The sequence below is a fragment of the Otolemur garnettii genome, unplaced genomic scaffold (assembly GCF_000181295.1).
Source record: "Otolemur garnettii isolate 467f Iridium unplaced genomic scaffold, OtoGar3 scaffold00037, whole genome shotgun sequence".
In the NCBI taxonomy this organism is placed as follows: Eukaryota; Metazoa; Chordata; class Mammalia; order Primates; family Galagidae; genus Otolemur; species Otolemur garnettii.
This window is the reverse complement of record NW_003852432.1, coordinates 10,358,666-10,372,390: the sequence shown is the minus strand read 5'-3', so window position 1 is coordinate 10,372,390 and position 13,725 is coordinate 10,358,666. Positions and strand designations below refer to the sequence as shown.

The 13,725-nt window shown below is 40.6% G+C and overlaps 1 protein-coding gene across 1 annotated transcript in view; it reads right to left on the bottom strand.

Annotated features, from left to right (window-relative positions):
* Window positions 1-13,725, bottom strand: part of CTTNBP2 (cortactin binding protein 2) — a 161,684-nt gene that overhangs the window by 55,110 nt on the left and 92,849 nt on the right. Inside the window, exons 7-8 of the mRNA XM_003789791.2 lie at window positions 12,781-12,931; window positions 9,587-9,841 (exon numbers count right to left, since the gene is read on the bottom strand). Of these exons, the coding sequence (XP_003789839.1) occupies window positions 9,587-9,841; window positions 12,781-12,931 (406 nt within the window). The remainder of the gene's footprint in view (window positions 1-9,586; window positions 9,842-12,780; window positions 12,932-13,725) is intronic.

Sequence of the window (13,725 nt, the reverse complement as noted above, 5' to 3'; positions counted from 1 at the left end):
ATATATATATATATTCATTCAAAGATACCAGTAACTATGAATTGAAAAGTATTAGTCCTTCACAATTTTTTGAATGCAAAATATTTGACAATATATACACATACACTTTCTAATAAATAACTGTACAAATGATGTTGTATCAGGATATTTACCACAAAACTCTCCTATATCAACTGTTACCATTTCATGATATGTTTACTAATTTCCCACAATAACAAGCAGAAAACTAAGTAGACCAGAAACCATAAAAAGAAACTAAAAACGGGGGCAGCACCTGTGGCTCAGTGAGTAGGGCGCTGGCCCCATATACCAGGGTGGTGGGTTCAAACCCGGCCCCGGCCAAACTGTAACAAAAAATAGCTGGGTGTTGTGGTAGGCACCTGTAGTCCTGGCTACTCGGGAGGCTGAGGCAAGCCCAGGAGTTGGAGGTTGCTGTGAGCTGTGACACCATAGCACTCTACTGAGGGTGATAAAGTGAGACTCTGTCTCCAAAAAAAAAAGAAACTAAAAACCAAAATAAGCAACGTCCTTCCCATCCCTCCCCTTGATACGCACTACACATTCACACACTCTCAGAGGCTGACGTGGACTTCTATCTACACAGTAAATCTGAAGGCTAATCTGAAAAGCCTTCTTTGCTCTTGATGAAGAATATTCCTTTTTTCTGTTTAGTGAAATAAACTTTTTTTCCTTTTCTACTATGTTTTATTTTTAAAGAAATGTATTATCCACACAGAAAAGTACACAAATACGTATACAACTTGAAATGTTATCACAAAGTGAACACCCTTATGGAAGGAGTATTTTGGAGTCCCTGTTACAATCTATCTCAACCACTAGCCCTGCCCTTCTCCCTGCAGAGGTAACTCTTAATCCTATTCTGATTTCTAATACTTTGAACTCTACATAAAAACTCTACTTAGACTCATACTGCAAGTATACTTTTATATTTGGCTTCTTTCATTCAACATAAAGTCTCTAAAAATCATCAATGTGGTAAGAGTGGTCATAATTAATCTTTAAAAAATTATTACTGTGCAGTAATCTTTTACATTCTCTTGTGGTATACCATAATTGACTTGTCCATTCCTTGCTGATAAACTTTTGGTTTCTCCTATGAACATTCTAGAATATATCTGTGGCAGACACCTATTGGGTATGTACTAGGACTGGACTGCTGGCCACAGGGCACCCATCTCTCCCAGGTAGTGTATGCTGCAGAGCTTTCCACATGGCTAATTCAATTTCAAACATGCACAAGGAGTATATGTGAGTTCTAGCCGCGTCATACTGCTTCCAAAACATACTTTTAAACGTTCCCAACAAAGTGCAGAGAATCCCAAAAGGCCAGAAAGAAAAACAAAGAATAAGCTGAAACCACAGATTAAGTGAAATTTAATAGAAACCAGTGCTGGTTTCTGGGCAAAGCTGACATAGGGAATCTTTTTTGGATGCTGAGGGGATGGGGCTCAAGGCCTTGGGAAAGGAGGAGCTGAACCAGAGGACCCCTGGGTTGAGACAGTCTGTCTGCCTGCAAAGGATGCCTACTTCTGACTTTCTGCTCCTGCCTATGTTGGAGGAATCTCCTTCCAAATTTGTCATCTAAGTCTGGAGGTCTGTACTCCATATATATATATGTACAACTATTATGTGTCAATTAGAAATAAAACAAAACTTTAAAAAGAGTCTGGCAGTTTGGCTTTTGTGGGTCCAGGGTTCAGATTTAAGAAATCACTAAACTAAGAAATTAACTGGAAACATAGTCAAATGTGTAAATAGTTCTCATCAAGCAGTTATTACTAATTTGTACAAAATCAGTAAATGAATAATATTGATTTAGAAATTTAATAAGAAGCTTAAATAGAATGGAATCTGATAGAATTAAACTTCATTACTTTTTAAAGTGGTAAGAGATAAAAATGACGTTTGTTTTGCAAGGCAGTACTTGTAGCTAATGTGGGTAATAACCGAAGCAGGCCTGGATTCTAATCCTGCCAATAAAAATGATTCTATGTGTATCTACAACTCCTGGCACATCATTTAACACCTGTCTGCCTGTGTTTCCTTATCTGTGTTTCAAATATCTATGTCTCTCAGGATTGTTACTTGACTTACATGAAAGATGCCTACAGTAAGGTGCTTAATATTTTTGACAAGTACTAAGCTCCTAATATATATCAGCAGCTGTTATTATTATAATCAACCCCATCAATAGCAGTCAGAAAGCTACCTAGATGTCCGGTGAACTGGTGAGGGATTACAACATATCAATGAATGTCACTAATCTCAAGATAATTCTTGATGATTTAAGTTCAAATCACAAACAAAAAATGCTGAACGGCACAACCCGGGTTTGCAATTCTCCTGAATTAAGATTCTTTCTTGATTGCCAAAGTGAGTTATTTCTAATTTTTATTACATTCATGTAGGTCAGTGGGCAATAACATAAGCAGTGACTTTCTCTTCAAGGAAGCAGGAAATGCCAGTCCTGGGGGGGATAATGCATATGAATACGCTACCATGCTACCAGTGTAAATTCTACAGTGCAAGCTGGTTCCATGGGGAACACAAAGATTAAAACTGCGACCCACTGACACTGAACAACAGCAGTGATAACAACACTTTAAGCACATACTAAGTTCCAGGCACAGTTCTAATGCTTTGCAAATCTTCACTGTGACTTTATGAATCAGACACTAAGCACATCTGCACCAAGCACAGCGTTAGGGTTGAGTATCCTGATGTCTTCCACGAGGATGGCAGCAGCGGCTCCATGTCTCGGGGAGGAATGCAGAGCGTTGTGGAGTCAGAAACATGACAGAAGGATACACGGGAAGTGGGCTGCTGACTGATGTGTACATTTTACTTCACAGAGGAACAGGAGGCAGGGAAGACAGAGAGAGGTATCCATGCACTGTCCTGGCTGGCTTCAACTGTATAAAAAGGACAAATGCTGTGTACCAGTCACCGCTTCTGGAAATGAACTCCCAGGGGGCACAAACTGGGCAGGGAGTTCTATCCAAGTGATGTGGAGCAAAGGACCTAGATGCAAGAGTTTAAGCTCAAGTCCTGTGAATTAGGATACAGATACACGTGCTGTAACAGAGACTTCAGAAGGTCGTGGCTTAGGCTTTGGCTTTTACTTCCTTGCGAGACCTTAGGTACATGGCCACACTCACCTGCAATGGAGGTTGGAGAATGTGGTCTCTGTGTTGGGTACCCATGAGCCCAGTTGAAAACAGAAGGACTTGCAATTACAGAGGAAGGGCAGAAGAGGGGTGGAGGAGTGATGAGCAGTGTTTGCCATGGGCCTTTTAAGGAGAGCTGAGAAGTAAGATCCCAGTGCCAGGGCGATTCAGTAGAAAGGCCAAGTCCAAAGAACTAGAGAGAAAATCAAAGTGAGGGCTGGGAGCCAAGAATGTAATATTGGGCAGAGGAAGAGAAAGTGAAAAGAGTTTTCAAACACAGGGTAAAGGCCCAGCTCAAGAGCTGAGAGAAACCTTAGGGCATGGGTGTATGTGCCTGTAGCCTTGCAGGGCAGGGGAGGTGCAAGCTGTTAAAATGGGAAATAACGGCGTGAGCTTGAAGAGGGGTGCATGGCCAAGGACAAAATCGGCTGCAGCCAGCTGCAAAGGGCTGAGCGTGCAGCAGTTTGGATCCTTTTCTGTAGGCGTGGGGATGTGTTTGGGCAGGCAAGTGCCATGACCAGCTCTAGTCTAAAAACCAGCTGTGTATTTGGGGGGTATATGAGGAGGGAAGATGGTAACGGGGAAAAGAGTAGTTAAGAAAGAAAGATGATTATCTATTCACTCACTGACTCCACAAACATATTATTTGGGGGCTACAGACTCTGCGAGGCCCCTATACGCAAAGATGAGAAAGGTATTTAGGAGGAGGTGGAAACGGAGAGAGGCAGGCGAACAATTAGTGTCAAGCACAAGTCTCCACACGATGCCTGGGGGAGCATGGAGACACCTAACTCCAGGAGCTAAGACTTGGGCTGAGAGGTTGTCCAAGCAGAGAAGGGTCAAGACAGGAGACGAGGCCATTTGAGGTGACAGGAACAGCTGATCCCGAGACAGGGAGAGAAGAGAGAACATAGGAAGTTTGCATGGTGGTCAGTCATGCACGGTCAGGGCACTGCACATACCCGGGCAGGAGACAAAGCGTGCCTGTGGAGACAAAGGGAGGCCACATCAGATGGCATGCGACCGTCATGATAAGGGTCGGGCCCTCACAAGACTCGGGAAGCTGTAAGGCAGGTAAGTGACATCTCCGTGTTTACTTGGCAGTGTGAGGAGACCACAGTAGGACCCCGTGTGCATCCCAACAGCACGTGACGAGGGCATGTGCTCATGAGACTACGAGGAGGCAGCGTATACAAAACTTACTCCTAAGGGAACAAAACCCAGAGTGGTACTGATCACTGGAATTCACTAAGATGGGAAGCCGGGGCAAGGAAACAAAATGCGGGGTGATGCTATCGGCTTGAGGGAGGAGAACCCGGAGCCGCAGCAGACAGGCTGAGGAGGATAAACGTCGGGGCCAGAGGGTGCACGTGCCCGGGCTTTCTGGTAGAAGCAAAAGGGAGTATAAACTGTACATTTGTTAGAGCCAAAGGGGGTGCTGTTAATAATCACCCTGGGGTAACAGGTATAAACAGGACTAAGCTGGGCAAACTGCCAACTTGTTCCCCTAGTCATAAAGTGAGAAGTCCAGTCAACTGTGAACTTCTTGGAAAGAATTTTCCTGGGTGGACTCAGAAAAAACTTAGTTAGAGTTACAGGTGAGATTTTTGCATCCCCCCAAAATTATATTCTAGGGATCAATAAGATCACTGAAGGGAGAAATCACAGAGTAAGGGGAGAAAAGGATCAAAACCCAGATCCCTGGAAGGTGTTGGTACAAAACCACTGGAAGGTCCGTGTCTTGGGTGAGGGGTGGAGCGTGACTTGGGTGGGCTATGCGTGTGTTCCTTTCAGGTTCTGCCTGTCAATCGCTGCTGTCCCAGGTAAGCAAGAGTTCAGTGCTCCTCTCTGAACATTCTAGAATAACTACAAAAAGATATCCTTTTTTTTTGTTTACACACAGCCTGGCATTTACAAAAGCATTTTTACTAAAAATTAAGGGGAAAAAGGAAATAATCACAGAGAATCAAAGCATTATAAAAAGTCCAAGAAATAGGTTTCCACTTGTGATGATGAACATCTAGTTGCCATGACTGAGCACCTCTGCAGGGGCCTTTTCCTTCCTAAAGCAGTTGTCCAACTCCGTGTGACAAGGAACAACTTCACTGATTCCTATTATCTTGTTCTCAAGACCTAAGGAGAAGGAATCCAAATCTTGGGGCCTTCTGTGGTCTTCTGTGGACCTTTGCACACACCTTGCCCAGACTGCCTGGAAGACCGAGGTGGCTGCTATGGTGTGAGAGGCAACATCTGACTTTCACAGGGCTGAATGACTAGAGATGGCAACAAGAGCTCTACTCCCTGGCCAGAGGACAGCGGGCCCGCCTAGAGATGTCCTCTAGGATGCTGGAGATAATTATCTGCCAGATAGATTAAAAAAAGAAAAAGCCAGGGTGGAGATACGGGTTTTGGACTAGTTACTGCAGAAGTCACAGGTAAAAATGAATAACTGCAATGAAGCTTGGAGAGTTGCTTATTTAAAAAAATTAATAATAAACAATAAGAACAAAGGAAAAATCTCAGAAAAACAAACAGAAAGACTGGTCGGTGAAGTTCAAGGGCCAGTGACGTGAGGGCAGTGTTCTGGAAGCCCAAGGAGGGAGGAATTAATTTGCATTAAGTAGCTAACATGTTGAACAAAGTGGAGACTCAGCAAAAGCATAGTGATAGGAAGCTTCGGGCTTTGGCAACACATAAGCTAGAAGTACAACCTCCTCCTGCAGTTCCCCACATGAGGAATATCTCTGGTATAGAAGCTTCAGTAGCAGAGTTCCTGGATTCTAGGCAATCTCCTTCTTTATTTCTGTTGCAAGACCTGACATGTGTGGCCTAATGGTCTCAGACCAGAAGGAAAAGTTTCATGTATTCATCCCAACTGATGAAAACAAAAGCTTATCCTTACTTAGTTCAGTAGTCTCCTTGAAGTAGCTTCAGATCAGCTGTAGAGAAAAGTGCTCCTATTATCAAACATTACATGGCAATTTGCATACATTTCTCAACCATTGGGGAAAAATACCAAGAACAAACACCGAGAACCATTGCTTTAGAAACCTAATCTTCAACAGATTGGCCTTGGAGAATTAGTTACCTATTTGCCAAGAACTCATTTATCTACAGTATAAAGGGGTTGAATTTGATGAGCTATGGCCATTCAAGCTCTGAAATCCCACAGTTTTCTACTGAAAACTACGCAGAAACTAAAGTCATCCTCTTCCTGGCTTGTGATGATGCTTTCACCCACATGCTACTGTAGAGATAAAGAAAAAAAAAAAGGGTTTTCAAGCTTGTGGTCAGTGTAGAATCTTTTTTTACCAATACTATGATTAACTTACAACTGTAATTTATTTTTTCAGAAAACTGGCTTTAATAACTTAGTTGTAAATGCAGAACTACGTCAGCCAGAATATAAACATTTCATTAGGCAAATAATACAAATATACTTACTAATACTTTTGACTAGGAAGGTAGGAAGCATTGTGTAAGAGTGATGGAATTGGGCAATCTGGGCTTCATTCCCAACTTCTATCTATTAAACCATCTGGGGTTTAAATAATCTAATCATAAAATGAAGAGGTTAGCTTGGAAGATTAAATATCTACTCCAGGGCTTTAAAAAACCTATTATTTTAATAGCTTGGCAGTGTGTAAATGTTGCCAGTCATGCTCACTTTTTAAAAGCTCTCTTTTCCTATCCAACATTCATCTTGTGCTTCCTGAAGTAAGAGAATACAGGAGAGTCGTAGTCTATCAGAGAAAAAGGTCCTACTCCCCTCCACAGTGACAGAGTATCCACTCTCTGGCAGGATCATGGAAATCAGTGAAGATACAATCTCGAATCATAAAAACACCAGAACTAATAAAGAGTTCAAAATTAGGAGCTGGGCAACAACACAAACCCCCTACACTAACTCACCTTGGGGAGGGGCTCAACTCCTACATCAAGGCTGCTGTGGGTCTTGTTTTGTTTCTTTGCCTCCAGGATGAATACATGCACCACCCACTGCTATCCTTAAAATCCCAGACTCTGTGCTGAGGTTTTCTCTTAAGGAGGTGGAGGCAGGTTTTGACCTACCCTTGCTATGCACCACTCCACCACGAAGTGGGCCTCATAGCCTAGCTTACTTAACTGCACATCTGCACACTGATTCATATTTTCCCCCTTTGTCCCCTAAAAGCTTTTATGCCAACTGCATTCTATTAAAATCTATATATCGATATCCATATCTATATATTTATATCTCTCTATATATACACAATTCCTAGAATTTTTATATCATTTTTGTTAAAAGTAAAATGGAAAAACAAAAAGCTCACTACCAACAATACCTCCACATTGAACCAAATCACGTCTTTTTAATTCATTTTTGAAAACCCAACATGAATAGCTTCTTTTAAAGCTCACAGAGTAAGAAGTAGTTACTCAACCAGGAGCTCTAAATACCCATCTCTAGCTGTCCACATCTGCATGAACAAATCACAGCGTTTAAATTCAACATGTCTAAAACCACATTCTGTCTTCCTGATCACAGAGATGCCTTTTCTTTGCTCTTTCAGAAATGTCACTATTATCTTTCTATTTAGTGCTCATATTTCCCATGTTTTATCTGTGTTCAATTCTGGAACTTTCTAGTATCTAGTATTCTAGTATCTTTCATTATTTCCACGGTTCTCATCATCTCTCACCTAGTTATTTCTTCTTGCCACTTTTTTTCATAATCTAAAACCTTACAAATGTTTTTGCTAAAATTAATCTATTTAAACCAAAAAGCTGATTATTTTGCTTCTTTGTACAAAATCTTTCAATGGTTATGTGATGACTAGTAAATTAAGACCCAACTACTGTGTTTCCCTGAAAATAAGACCTACCCAAAAAATAAGCCCTAGCAGGATTTCTATGCATTTGTTAAATATAAGCCCTACCCAATAATAAGACCTAGTGATGGGTGTGGCTATGCAGTGTATCTGCACGCCATGCATTTCAGCGCAGAGCAGTGAGGAAGACTGGAATACATTTTATCTGCCACAGCCTCTTTCTCTAACACGTTTGTACTTGCGCGGGTGTGTGTGTGGTAACCATGGTTGCAGGCATTCTATTGCACACATGCAAACGGCTAGGGGAAAGGAGTTCACATATCACCAGGGCCAGCCCCACCAACAAGGTCGGCTCACCCAGTCAGGTTCCAGAAGAAGATGACTTAACTGTATTTGAATAAATGTAGATTGTTGTATTATACTTAATAAAAATAAGACATCCCCTGAAAATAAGCCCTACTGTGTCTTCTTGAGAAACAATAAATATAAGACAGTGTCTTATTTTCAGGGAAACACAATATTGAGTATGTCATTGAAAGTCCTAAGGCCTATTATGCAACTCCCAGTCTGGTCTGATTTCTCACTACTCTCCATTAGCTCAAGTGGAGCTATTATCCACTTCCCTACTTGTCTGTTCCTACCATTCCTTCTACCTGAACTACTTTCCTTTCTCAGTGGTGAGTGGTAAACTTAATGCTCCTTGCACAGCTCAAAATAATTTCTATCTTCTCCAGAATGAGTCATTCCTGAAACTAACATTCCTACAGCTTTGCCCTTTGAAATATGTATATTTTCTTTCTTTTTGCTTCCAATCACTGCATTTTTATACTGTTCCAATTACATGTCTATTACTCTTGCATTCACTTTTTGTGCTTCTCTCATCCTAAACTTGTCTTGTACCACGCATACTTGCCACTGGACTAGGGCCTTCCTAACGGCAGAAATAATCCCTGCAAATGTTAACATACACAAAGCCTCACACTCAGGAGCTTCCTAATAATTCATTGTTCTTAAAGCATATTAATGCTAAAGTGATATAAACAGAAAAGACATGAGTGAATGGCTGCTATACTACACTGTTTCTGTAATAATCGGAATATTTTTGTACTCTATCTGGTGAGTGTAATCTAGAGCTCCCTGTTAGATATCAGTAAGGCAGCAGAGGTGGGGTGTATGTTTGGCAGTTGAGAGTACAAAGGCAAGAACGTGAACTCTGCAGCAATAAGGCCAAGTATGGAGACTGGTCGTGTTTCTAACTAGCAGTATGGATTTGGTACTGAAGAGCCAATGGACTAAATCAATAACAATCTTTTTCTTCTATTGTAATTTAAAAATGTTTGCAATTGTTCTCCTATTCTTATTAACAAACTCCAAATACAATGATTTTCATTAAAAGTCTCTTGTACCCTTGGCCATCAATATCTGCCAGATAGGAAAAATGTCAATGTGTACTAGCAGCTAATATCTCCTGCAATGGTACCGCTCAGTCTCTAATTCTTCAATTTAAGTACACTCATTGCACAGCAGACAACTTTGCCACTCATCAAATTACAATTGCGTGATGACCCCAGCTGCTACCAAACATACCTTAAAACCTTTGGAAGCAGCAATATGGGCAGCAGTCCAGCCTTCTCTGTTGGCATAGTTAATGAGGTCTGCAGGAATAACAGGCTTGGATATGCCTTCAGGACTCTCTTCTCCTTCATCCAAGTCAAAGATGTCTGACTCGGGCTCCTCCTCATTCAAAGAGTTTCCACGAGCTGGTGCTCTATGATACATCAGAAGTTTGAGGCTGTCCACATCACCAGTGTCCACAACTGCATGAACTGGTGTCCAGCCATCCTGTAAAGAAAATGACCAGAGGAAAGGGTTGATAACCACAGTAATACTGATAATAGTGTCACTAAATGTTCACCTCTATCTGTTCTTGGGCATTGACCACTGGGCTGGGAAAAGCAGGCATTCCAGTCCTCAACATCATTGGTGAATACAGTTCCCTGACCCTTTCCAGTTACAGTATTTCCCACTGCCATGACTCATATTGGCTGTTTTATAATCATTTCCACATGCCAGTTAACCACTTGGAGTGAACAGGTATTCCCAGGCCCTTAACTGAGCATTATGTAGGGTAAACTACAATCTCAATTTAATTCTAAGAAAGAAAAACTTTAGCCTAAAGAGATTTTTTTTTTTTAAATTTACATCCAAAAATAATGCTATTAGTAAAGTACTAAAAGAATGCTCTTACTAGCCAGTTTTAATTGTGGGGCTGAGTCCTATCTCCAGGGATATTAAAATTTTATGCCAACCATTCTAGAAGGAAAGATCCTGGAGAATAAGAAAAATGGAGACACGCAGGAAAAAAACAAAGCAAAATAATTTCCCTGGCTGTCTAAGAGCCTTTCCTGAGTGCTTGGTGCTTACAGAGGGATACTGATCATTATGTGCTTAGAAAATGTTCCAACCAAAATTATTGGGTCCATTTTCTAAATATGTGACTTTGAAATATATCACTCACTCAGTTGGTTGCTAGAGTAGACACAACTCTTTCCTAGGGCAGTGGTTCTCAGGTGAGGTCCCCAGACCAGCAGCATCAGTATTACCTGGGAACTGGTTAGAAATACAAATTCTTAAGTCTCACCTCAGAATTACTGAATCAGAAACTCTGGAGGTGGGGGTCCACCGGTCTGTTTTAACAAGCCCTCCAGGTGAGTCTGATGCACTAAAGTTTGACAAACACTATCTCAGGGAAAATCTTGGTTTTATCAGTCTTTTATTTCTATATAGAAATGAGTCTTCCTTCTCATTACTAATTATATTTCAGTGAGCTATAGTATACTTTTTCTTAAAGTAATGGGATAAAAGAGAGAAACAGACAATAAATGGGAAAAAAATTAAAAACAGATTATAAAGTCATTTACTAAAGCTGCCCTTTTATGATGTGACTTTTTCTCTGGTTCTTATCTCATGTGCCTTGCTCAATTGCAGATACCTCTTCTTGGGTGGCACCTTACATAGGCAGAGGATAGTGCTTGTGACCTTGCCTAAATTATGCTACAAAGGCCATGTAGCCATTCCTGGAAAAGACATTCAATCTGGCTCAGCACCTGTGGCTCAAGTGGCTAAGGCGCCAGCCACATACACCTAAGGTGGCAGGTTCAAATCCAGCCCGGCCCGCCAAACAACAATGATGGCTGCAACCAAAAAATAGCCAGGCGTTGTGGTGGGTGCCTGTGGTCCTAGCTACTTGGGAGGCTCAGGCAAGAGACTCGCTTGAGCCCAGGAGTTGGAGGTTGCTGTGAGCTGTGATACCATAGCACTCTACCCAGGGTGACAGTTTGAGGCTCTGTCTCAAAAAAAAGAAAGAAAGAAAAGACATTCAATCTTCCATTCTCCTTTGGTACTTTCTTATTAAAAGGCACAAGATATAATTAATTATTCACTTGAGATCTTTTCTATCAATTATATAGTTTATCTCTAGACTTCTGAGCAACTGTACTTCCAAAGACCTTGCTCAGGCTCATCAACAGCTAGTTTAAGAGTAGCTGGGACAAGCTGTGCTAACTCAGGATGTGACTTCAGGTTCTGTGATGTGCTACTTATTTTTCCTCAGCTTGTGATATAAAATTCATTTAATTTTCACCTATAAGGTATCATTTTACAGTGAATATGGGCTACACCACAAATTACTTAGAAAAAAATATGTAGATAACATAAACGTAAAACTAAACTGTTTACTCAAATTTTTAAAAAGGGAAAGACAACCAAATAAATAATAGAAGTTTTTTGTTGTTGTTCTTGTTTGCTTGCTTGTTTTTTGAGCCCAAGTCTCATTCTGTTGCCCTGGGTAGAATACTGTGGCATTGTTTGGAGGGATCACTTCTGAGGTTTATCTTATAGGGGTACAGGTGAATCTTTCTAAGAGTAGAATGTGAACGTTTTAAAGCAATAACTGAGAAAATGACATGAAGGCTGTGTTGAGCAGTTTGATGGAAGTATTTCAGATTGCATGTGAAAACCCCAGAAGTGCATTAATGTACATAGTTACCATTCAATAAAAAAAAAAAGAAAAAAGAATACTGTGGCATTGATAGCTCATAGCAACAACAACTTTAAACTCTAGGGTTGGAGCAATTCTCTTGCCTCAGCCTCCTGAGTAGCTGGGACTACAAGGCACTGCCACTACACCTGGCTAGTTTTACTATTTTTAGTAGAGATGGAGTCTTGCTCTTGCTCAGGCTGGTCTTGAACTCTCTAAGCTGCAGTAATTTATCTGCCTCAGCCTCCCAGACTTCTGTGATTACAGGCATGAGCCACTGCACCCAGCCAGAAAAGTTGTTGTTGTTCTTGCTTTTTGTAAATAAAGCAGAAGCTTTAGCAATAAGATTCAATAACAAATGTTCATGCCTAGTTTATTATCCTGCTTATATCATTAAACTGTTGGTTCTCTTTGGGGAAATTACTTCAGGAAATCCAGGATCTAGCATTATTATTCGTTGAATGAATAAAAATATACCTCCATTGTCTGATCTAATTCTGAACATAGTCAGAAACACAGTATTTATTTTCCTGTCTTACTAATCAGAGGCTCAGATGTTAAAGGGATGATTACGCTAAATGGACAAAGTTTTTAATTAGCAGGGAACAGACTCAAACGAGGTTAAATCTTTGAAAATGCTATGATCAAAACAAAATAAAGAAACCCATATTTTAATACATTTTGGTTTTCTAGCTATAGAGTTTGAGGACATTGTTTAAAAAGACCCCAAATTGGTACTCACTCTGGTTTTTACATTTCGGTTAGTTCCAGCTTCCAACAAGAGTTTAATACATTCTTTATTTCCGTTTTTACAGGCCAGGTATAGAGGTGTCTGTCCTTCATCAGCAGCGTGATTAATGTGAGCATCATATGCAATCAATAATTCTACACACCTAAACGCAAGATTATGATTAATTACATGAAAACTGAGTTTGACTCCTGCAGCCCCGTAAGACTGAGATAGTAAATATAGAAAAGAATGCCAAAGCAATTCTGCACCTTTATATGTCAATTATTTTTACTGATATACATCAATTAGTATGGATCTTGCTATATGAATACTATTTTTTGGTAAGGCTACAAAACATAATTTAATCACAAAATTTAATTGCTCTCGTGAACATTTAAAATAGCAGGTCTGACCAAGGCTTATAGCTGGTTTATGACACTTCTTGGAACCAACTTGTAAAAGTGGACTCCTTTGAATAGGTTTAACTTACTGGGATGTAAGGGTTTGAATGTACTTGGTATATACGTATTGTTTAGGTTCAAAATAGTAGGCACCTTGAAGAAAAGTCAGGCTGCTGAGTCACCCTGAGGTTTTCACTTGAGAAAATGAAATAATTATAAATAGCGTAGACAGCAGGGCACCATGTGCCTGCTCTATAAAAGGCAGCCGAGAGGCTGAGAAAGGGGTTGCCGTGGGGAGAAAAGACAGCAGAGTTGTCCTGTCTCCTGAAGGGGGGCTCGCTGAGGAAAAAGACAGCTAGGCAGAAAGTCATTAGCCTGAGAATCAAGCGGGCAAGAAATGAGATCAAGTCAAGACTTCACTACACTTAGGAAACGCCCAGACTTGAATTTGTACCACTGTAATAGTTGAGTATAAACTTTGGAAAGAGGGCTAATCATAATCCAATTAAGCAATTCACTTCATCTTTTTTTTTTTTTGACTCAGATGTATATTTTT